Raw genomic sequence first — 9,374 nt, 5'->3', positions numbered from 1 at the left:
CACCTGTCCAGGCTGTCTCATGCCTCCTCACAGTCCTGGCTCTGTCTCCCCCTCACCTGTCCTGGCTCTGTCCCCCTGTCTGGCTGGGCCGCCCCTCTCCTGGGCCCGCCATGGTCACAATCGCCCGGTGGCGTCAGCGGGGGCGGCGGCGGCGACCGTGGCCGGGGCGCCCAGGCTGCCCGGCGTCTGGAGCACAGGGGGCGGCGGCGGGGCGGCGGAGCAGGTGCGTGGCCATGGGCTCGCGCACGCCGCACGTGCTGGTGGACACCACGCCCGCCAAGACCATCGTGGTGTACCGCAACGGGGACCAGTTCTACGTGGGCCGCAAGTTCGTGCTGTCGCGGCGCCGCGTGGCCACCTTCGAGGCGCTGCTGGAGCAGCTGACGGAGCAGGTGCAGGCCCCGTTCGGCGTGCGGCGCCTCTTCACGCCGACGCGCGGGCACCCGGTGCGCGAGCTGGACGCGCTGCAGGCCGGCGGCAAGTACGTGGCCGCGGGCCGCGAGCGCTTCAAGAAGCTCGAGTAAGTGCCCGCGGGCCCCGGCATCCTGCTGCCGCGGGCCGGGGACCGCCCCACGGGGTTGCCCCCAGCCAGCGCCACCGTCCTTCCCCCTCGGGGCCCGCGACTGTGCCCTGGGTCTGCCGCGGCCCGGTGGCCCCTTTGGCCCCGCAGGGCCCGGGACGGTGGAGCCAGGTCTGCCCCCAACCAGCGCCCCGACCACCCCCCCACCCCAGGGTCGGGGCGCTGGGGACAGCTCTGGCGTCTACCCAGGCCTGGTGCGCCCCCCTCCCCGCGCCCTGTCCCCACTGAGCGCCACCGTCCCGTAGGGGTTTTCTCCCGGGGCTCTCGGGCTCAGCGCACCGCGCGCACCCGGCCCAGGCCCCCGCCCGCCTTGTGGGGAGCCGAGGGCGCTGCCATCCCCGGACCCGTCAGTGCTGGAGAGAAAAAGACGGGGGCAAACAGGTCTGTGTGTAAACGCAGGGCCACCAGAAAGCAGAAGCCAAAGGGGCCAGGTTCAGGCTGTCATTGTACCGGAGGGCCCCGCTCAGCGGGTCAGTTCAATTCCGTTCCACGTGGCCTGGGACGGGCATTGCAGCCCCTTTGAGATCTTACTGCTGAGGGTTATGTGACACGCTTCTGTGTTCACGCTCACTTTTCTTCCCAAGAGCACCTCGGTCTTTTGCGCCCTTGAGTAATGCTTCTAATTTCTCTAAAGTCTCCCGGTGATGGTCGTTCTACAAAGGTGACAGCAGCTGCCACCCAGCTTGCAGTTCTTGAACAAAGGCCACTGTGTGCTTTTCCTGTAGGGTGGCCTCCAGGGTCGGCGGAGGCTGTGAGGGGCTGGCTGTGTTTTGGGGCGATAAGGAACAAACAGAACTACCAAAGAGAAAGTGGTGACCAGGAGGACAGGAGCACGGGCTGAATCCTGCGGAGATGCAGCGCCTCCGAAAAGGCTTCCTTTACAGGAGGGAAGGGAGGACGTTGTTTCCTTCTTCGTCCTCCACGAATTCCTGAGCCGCCTTGGCTCTGCTCCTTGCTCATGTCTGCCCTTTAAGGTGTTGTTACCCTTCCTTAAGTTGTTGTTAACGCCGCTGCTTTTATATCGACATATATCGTATTTACAGAAGAGTGTATACAGTTTTATGTAGAGCTTACAGAATAGTAATAAAGCCAGCCTCTGTGTAAACCACAACCCAGATTAAAGGAAAGAGCGTTTCCAGTATTTTATTTTACTTTTTTGGGGCCACACCTGCAGCATATGGAGATTCCCAGGCTAGGGGTCACATCAGAGCTACAACTGCCAGCCTGCGCCACAGCCGTGTGGGATCCGAGTGGCACCTGCAACCTACACCACAGCTCATGGCAACGCCGGATGCTTAACCCGCTGAGCAAGGCCAGGGATCGAACCTGCAAGCTCATGGTTCCCGCAAGATCATGGTTCCTAGTCGGATTCATTAAGCACTGAGCTACGCCGGAATCTCCACGTTACCACTATTTAAAAAACCTTCTATCTTCTTCTCAGTCCTTTGCCCACAGGGAACCACTATTTTAGCTTTTGTGATAACTGTCTTTTCATAATAATCCATCCCCGAAGGATAGGTTTTTCGTAAAGTTTTATATACTTTGTGTAAATTCAATTATGCTGCATGCATTTTCCTATTTGCTTTTTCACACAATCATATGCTTCTGAGACACATCCAGGTTCACAGCGTGTAGCCGCAGGTCATTTGTTTTTACTGTTGTGTATTATTTCATTGACTAATACACCGGTTTGGTTATCCAATCTGTTGATGGATAATTTGGGTCGTTTTAAATTTTATGCTAAAATAAGCAACGATGCTGTAAAATCCTTTTCCCCGTCTCCTGGCGCCTGTGGGTAGGACTTTCTCTTGGAGAGCGTGTTAGTTTTATCTATTTCTGCATAACCTGTTCGCACAAGCTTATTGGCTAAAACATTCTCTCTCAGTTTTTGTGGCCAGGAATTTGAGAGCAGCTTAGCTGAGTGGTTCTGGCTCCGAGACGCCTCTGCCTGTGCAGTCGAGGTGCTGGCTTCAGTCCTCTGAAGGCCCGCTGGGCGGGGGGGGGGGGGGGTGCTTGCAGGCTGACTCACGTGGCCAAGGCAGGAAGGTCCCTGCTCCTCCTTCCCCCAGGCCCCGAGCCTCTCTGTGGGTGACTTACCAGCTGGCTGTCCCCAGCCTGAAGCCACCGTGTCTGTTGTTACGGCCGGCTCTCTGGCTGTGTTCTCTCCCTCTGCCTGGTTATCTTTGTGTGCTGGATGTTACTTCTTGAGACTTCCTTTTGAAAGGACTTTGAGGCCTGGGATATTACCTGTTGCCTCGGTGGACTTTTGAACACTTGGCCGGCTCCCTGTGTCATCCAGTTTGTACAGCTTCGGGGTGTGAGGTAGCCTGGGCCACCCCGCAGTCTGGAGTCTGGGATGCCTGCTGCTCCGCAGGTGCAGCCAGTGGGCCCCAGTCCACAGAGGGTGGTTCTCAGGGGGCCCCGTTCTTGCTGGGCCTGAACCGGTGCTTTGCCCTGACAAGGCCACGGTGTCCCCTCCGCCCTCTTCCACAGAACAGCCACCCAGGGCTGAGGGGACCCCAGATGGTGGCCTCGCGTTTTTGGATTTGCTTTCTTTTCTGGCCTGTGGTAATTCCGCGCTATCTTGTGAGGTGTCTTAGTTTCCAAGAACGTGTTTCTCAGTTTGTCCGGTTGTACTAGTTTGTTGTAGGAGGGCTGGGCAGGGTGGCTGAGCCCATTTTCCCAGATGCAGATGGCTTCTCACCCTTTCCCTTCACACATAGATATTTCTGAATTGTTTATTTTTATTTTTTATTTTTTGTCTTTTGTCTTTTTAGGGCCGCTCCTACGGCATATGGAGGTTCCCAGGCTAGGGGTCCAATCGGAGCTGTAGCTGCCAGCCTACACCACAGCCACAGCAACATGCGATCTGAGCCGCGTCTGCAACCTACACCACAGCTCACGGCAACGCCGGATCCTTAACCCACTGAGCCAGGCCAGGGATCAAACCCGCAACCTCATGGAGGATGCGGATAACCGACGAGCCATGACCTTCGTTAACCACTGAGCCACTACGGGAACTCCAAAAGGTATTTTTTCACGGTCTTCTAACTTAGTGGTTGCGGGTGAGAAATCAGCTGTCATCATTCACTTCTTTGAGAGCAGTGTCGGAGTTCCCGTCGTGGCTCCGTGGTTAACGACCCCGACTAATATCCATGAGGATGCAGGTTCGATCCCTGGCCTCGCTTCTGGTGTTGCTGTGAGCTGTGGTGTAGGTCGCAGAGGGGGCTCGGATCCAGTGTGGCTGTGGCTGTGGTGTAGGCCAGTGGCTGCAGCTCTGATTCGATCCCTAGCCTGGAACTTCCATATGTTCCCTAAAAAGCAAAAAAAGAAAAGAGCATTTCATTTTTCATCTCTAGAAATGCTGTCCTGTTCTTTTTCATGTCCTCTGTGTCATTCCCTCCCAGAGTTTCTTGGTCTCGCGTGTATTCTCAAGCTTGCCTTTTCGTAAAGCGTTGTCCTACTGTGGTCTCCGCCTGTGATCCCAGGGTTTAAACCTCGTCTCGCTTTTCTCCTATTTCCGCTGGTTTTCTCTAACGCCGTTTCTGTTCTTGTTAGTTTACTTATTTTTGACTGCAAAGGACTCGTTTTCATTGAGCTTCTGTGAGGAAATTCTTTGGGGGCTGAGATGAAGGTGCGATTCTCCAGAGAAGATGTCCGTTTTCTTCTGCCAAACGCCGGGAATGCTCCCTCGTCCAAGACGCCCCGAGTTACATCGGCAGCTTGAGTGTTTTTGGGAATCACCCAGGTAGTGTAGTTTTGGGAGCTCTCTGGCTTGGGATCAGATTCTTAACGACATCTGTGAAGATGCAAACCTTCATCTTCCTATTTTGGAAGAAAAATCTTATCACAGACATAGTTACTAGGAGGTAGAGGTTGGATTAGTGCCGTGACATGTTAAATTTATTACAGTGATAATCCTGATGTGTATGAGAAGTCACCGACAAGAATGTATTCCTTTGTAGATGTTTTGATTTTTGCGATTTTTTCGGGGTTAGTCACTGTATGCTACACACTGAATTTTTTTTCCTCTCGAAATTCATTTGTTGAAACTGACCACCCCCTCCCCCGACTCTGCAGTGTGATGATCCAACTCGAAAAAAGTGCACAGTGTAAGAGCTGTGAGTGGAGTTTGTTCGGTGTCTTACCGAGGGCTGTGGCCTGGGGGACAGCCTCTCAGCCAGCCCCGAGGACCTGCTCTGAAGAGGTGGGGGCGCAGGGTACAGGTGACCTTGGCGTCGTGAGGAACAGACGCCTCAGTGAATGATTTCAGGGCTTTTCTAAGCCTGGAAAGATGCAAGAATCCAGGTTCATAAGAAATTTCTCCCGAAATTTTTCTAACTGTCTAAGGGCCAAGCACAGAGTATGGAGGTACCTCAGAAAACTAAATATAGAACTGCCGTATGACCCAGCAATCCCACCCTTGGGCCTATATCTGGACAAAACTTTCCTTGAAAAAGACACATGCACCCGCCTGTTCATTGCAGCTCTATTCACAAGAGCCAGGACATGGAATCAACCTAAATGTCCATCCACAGATGATTGGATTAAGAAGATGTGGTATATATACACCATGGAAAACAGCTGAGCCATAAAAAACCAGCATAATGCCATTTGCAGCAGACTCAATGGAATGAGGAACCTCCATGCTGTTCTCCATAGTGGTTGTACCAATATTCATTCCCACCAACAGTGCAGGAGGGCTCCCTTTTCTGCACACCCTCTCCAGCATTTGCTATTTGTTGACTTACTAATGATGGCCATTCTGACTGGTGGGAGGTGGTACCTCATTGTAGTTTTGATTTGCATTTCTCCAATAATCAGGGATGGGGAGCACTTTTTCATATGCTTGTTGGTCATCCATACGTCTTCTTTGGAAAAGTTCTTTTCAGGTTTTCTGCCCATTTCTCAATTGGTTTTTTTTTTTTTTTTTTTTTGCTGTTGAGTTGTATAAGTTGTTTGCATATTTTAGAGATGAAGCTCTTGTCGGTTGCATCACTATTTTCTCCCATTTTGTAGGTTGTCCTTTTAAAATTTTTTTTTAAGTTTCCTTTGCTGTGTGAAAGCTTGTCAGTTTGATTAGGTCGCATTGGTTTATTTTTGTTTTTATTTCTATTGCCTTAGGAGACTGACCTAAGAAAGCGTTTGTACAGTTGATGTCAGAGAATGTTCTGCCTATGTTCTCTTCTAGGAGTTTTATGCTGTCTTGTCTTATGTTTAAGTCTTTAAGCCATTTTGAGTTTATTTTTGTGCATGGTGTGAGGGTGTGTTCTAGTTTCACTGATTTGCATGCAGCTTTCCAGTTTTCCCAGCATCACTTGCTGAAGAGACTGTCTTTTTCCCATTTTATATTCTTGCCCCCTTTGTTGAAGATTAATGGACCATAGGCATCTGGGTTTATTTCTGGGTTCTCTACCCTGTTCCTTTGGTCTGTATGTCTGTTTTGGCACCAGTACCACACTGTCTTGATTGCTGTAGCTTTGCAATATTGCCTGAAGTCTGGGAGAGTTATATGCCTCCTGCTTGTTTTTTGTTCCTCAGGATTGCTTTGGCAATTCTGGGTCTTTGATGGTTCCATATACATTTTTGGATTGTTTGTTCTAGTTCTGTGAAAAATGTCCTGGGTACTTTGATAGGGATCACAATGAATCTGTAGCTCGCTTTGGGTTAACAATATTTTAACAATATTGATTCTTCCAATCCAGGAGCATGGAATATCTTTACATTTCTTTGAATCCTCTTTCGTTTCCTTGGTTAATGTTTTATAGTTCTCAGCATGTAAGTCTTTCACCTCTTTAGTCAGGTTTATTCCTAGGTATTTAATTTTTGGGGGTGCAATTTAAAAAGGTATTTTTATATTCCTTTTCTAATATTTCATTTCTAGTATACAGGGATGCAACCGATTTCTGAATGTTAATCTTGTATCCTGCTACTTTGCCGAATTCATTGATCAGTTCAAGTAATTTTTGCGTGGAGTCCTTAGGGTTTTCTTATATAGTCTTATGTCATCTGCATAGAGTGACAATTTTACCTCTTCTCTTCCAGTTTGGATACCTTTTATTTCTTTTGTTTGTCTGACTGCTGTGACCAGGACTTTCAATACTGTGTTGAATAAAAGTGGTGAGCGTGGGCATCCTTGTCTTGTTCCAGATTTTAGTGGGAAGCTTTTCTCCGTTGAGTATTATATTGGCTATGATTATGTTGAGGTATGTTCCTTCCAAATCCACTTTGATAAGAGTTTTTATCATGAATGGGTTTTGGATTTTGTCAAATGCTTTTTCCACATCTATTGAGATGATCATATGGTTTTTGACTTTTCTTTTGTTAATGTGGTGTATGACATTGATTAATCTGTGTGTGTGTTGAACCATCCTTGTGAACCTGGGATGAATCCCACTTGGTCGTGGTGTATTATCTTTTTATATGCTGTTGGATTCGGTTGGCTAAAATTTTGTTGAGAATTTTTGCATCTATGTTCATCAAAGATATGGGCCTATAATTTCCTTTTTTGGTGGTATCTTTGTCTGGTTTTAGTATTAGGGTGATGGTGCCTTCATAGAATGTCTTTGAGAGTGTTCCTTCTTCTTCAACCTTTTGGAAAAGTTTAAGAAGGATGGGTATAATTTCTTCTTTGTATGTTGGTAGAATTCACCTGTGAAGCCATCTGGTTCTTGGACTTTTGTTTGTGGTGAGTATTTTTATTACATATTCAATTTCATTTCTAGTGATCATTCTGTTCATTTGATCTATTTCTTCTTGATTCAGTTTTGGTGGGCTGTAAGTCTCTAGAAAGTTGTCCATTTCTTCCAGGTTGTCAGATTTGTTGGCATATAATTGTTCACAGTTTTCTCTTAGGTTTTTTTTTTTTTATTTCTGCAATATCCTTTGAGATATCTCCTTTTTCATTTTTTGCCTCTTCTTTTTTTTTTTTTTTTTTTTTGTCTTTTGTCTTTTTGTTGTTGTTGTTGTTGTTGTTGCTATTTCTTGGGCCGCTCCCGCGGCATATGGAGGTTCCCAGGCTAGGGGTTGAATCGGAGCTGTAGCCACCGGCCTACGCCAGAGCCACAGCAACGCGGGATCCGAGCCACATCTGCAACCTACACCACAGCTCACGGCAACGCCGGATCCTTCACCCACTGAGCAAGGGCAGGGACCGAGCCCGCAACCTCATGGTTCCTAGTCGGATTCGTTAACCACTGCGCCACGACGGGAACTCCCATTTTTTTGCCTCTTCTTGGTGAGTCTTGCCAGAGGTTTGTCAATTTTGTTTACTCTTTCAAAGAACCAGCTCTTAGTTATTGACTTTTTTCCACTGTTTTTTGAATCTCAATTTTATCGATTTCCTCTCTGAGCTTTATGATTTCCTTCCTTCTGCTGACTTTAGGTTTTGTTTGTTCTTCTTTTTCTAATTCTTTTAGGTAGTAGGTTAAGTTGTCACTTTCAGATTTTTCTTCTTTTTTGAGGAAGGCCTGTATCGCTATGAACTTCCTGTCAGCTCTGCTTTTGTGGCATCACATAGATTTTGAGTGGTTGTGTTTTCATTATCGTTTGTCTAAAGGGATTTTTAAATTTCCCTTTTGATTTCCTCATGGACCCATTGATTTTTCTTTTGGTAGCGTGTTGTTTAGTCTCCAGGTAGTCAGTTTTTTCTCATTTCTTTTCCTGTGGTTGATTTCTAGTTTCATGACATCGTGGTCAGAGAAGATACTTTAAATAATTTCTATACTCTTAAATTTGTTGAGGTTAGTTTTGTGTCCCATGATGCTGTCAATCCTTGAGAATGTTCCATGTGCACTTGAAAAGAGTGTATATTCTGATTTTTTGGATGTAATGTCCTGAAAATATCAACTAAGTCTAAGATTTCTGTTGCGTCCTTTAGGATCTCTGTTGCCTTATTGATTTTCTGTCTAGAGAATCTGTCCGTTGCTGTGAGTGGGGTGTTAAAGTCTCCTGCTATGATTGTATTCCCATCAATTTCTCCTCTTATGTCTGTTAGTATTTGTTGGAGGTATCTGGGTGCTCCTCTATTGGGGCGTATATATTAATGATTGTAACATCCTCTTCTTGAATGGATCCTTTAACCATTAAATAGTGTCCTTCTTTGTCTTTCTTGATGGCCTTTGTTTTAAAGTCTGTTTGGTCTGATATGAGTATTGCAACTCCTGCTTTTCTGTCTTGTCCATTGGCATGAAATATCTTTTCCCATACCTCACTTTCAGTTTATATGTGTCCTTTGCCCTAAGGTGAGTCTCTTACAGACAGCTGATTATAGACTTTTGCCTTCTATCCAACCTGCCACTCTACATCTTTTGATTGGAGCACTGAGTCCATTAACATTTAGGGTAATTATTACTAAATATGTATTTATCGCCGTTTTAAACCTTGTTTTCCAGCTGATTCTATGTCTCTCCTTTGTCCCTTTCTTTTTTTGGGTTGGATGATTTTCTTTTATTTTATGCTTGTGTTCTCTCTTTTTTAGATTTTATGGATGTAATATTTGGTTTTGATATGTGATTGCCCTGTTTTTCAAGTATTTAACCCCTTCCTATATCTGCCGGCTTTAGCCTGATAGTCATATAGGCTCAAACACATCTGGAAAAAAAGTCTAGATTTTCTTACTTTCCTTCCCCACATGTTATGATTTTGGAGTCTTTTTAACATCTTCATTTTGTCCTTTTGCTGGCTCTTGTGTTCGTCATTGCTTTTACAGTAGTTTTTATTTCCCCTTTTAGATCTGTATACTGGCTTATTTAAGTGATTGCTTTCCAGTTGTGATTTCCTACATCCTGTTCCT

General features: G+C 46.9%; 1 protein-coding gene across 4 annotated transcripts in view; it reads left to right on the top strand.

Moving 5' to 3' along the window:
• The first annotated feature begins 122 nt into the window (after positions 1-122).
• Positions 123-9,374, top strand: part of DCDC2C (doublecortin domain containing 2C) — a 115,488-nt gene continuing 106,236 nt past the window's right edge. For 2 of the 4 annotated variants that reach the window (XM_085016181.1, XM_085016180.1), the window contains exon 1: positions 170-520. In XM_085016181.1, the coding sequence (XP_084872307.1) occupies positions 234-520 (287 nt within the window). In that variant the 5' untranslated portion in view covers positions 170-233. Of the gene's footprint in view, positions 521-9,374 lie in introns of all 4 variants that reach the window. The other 2 variants (XM_085016179.1, XM_085016178.1) reach the window with 2 other exon arrangements.

The sequence above is a fragment of the Sus scrofa genome, chromosome 3 (assembly GCF_054392235.1).
Source record: "Sus scrofa isolate SSC_HxYL_T2T_F1_AM1 chromosome 3, Sscrofa_HxYL_maternal_Yorkshire_Landrace_v2.0, whole genome shotgun sequence".
Classification (NCBI taxonomy): domain Eukaryota; kingdom Metazoa; phylum Chordata; class Mammalia; order Artiodactyla; family Suidae; genus Sus; species Sus scrofa.
The sequence above is the reverse complement of the archived record's forward strand: the minus strand, read 5'-3'. Positions and strand labels throughout refer to the sequence as shown.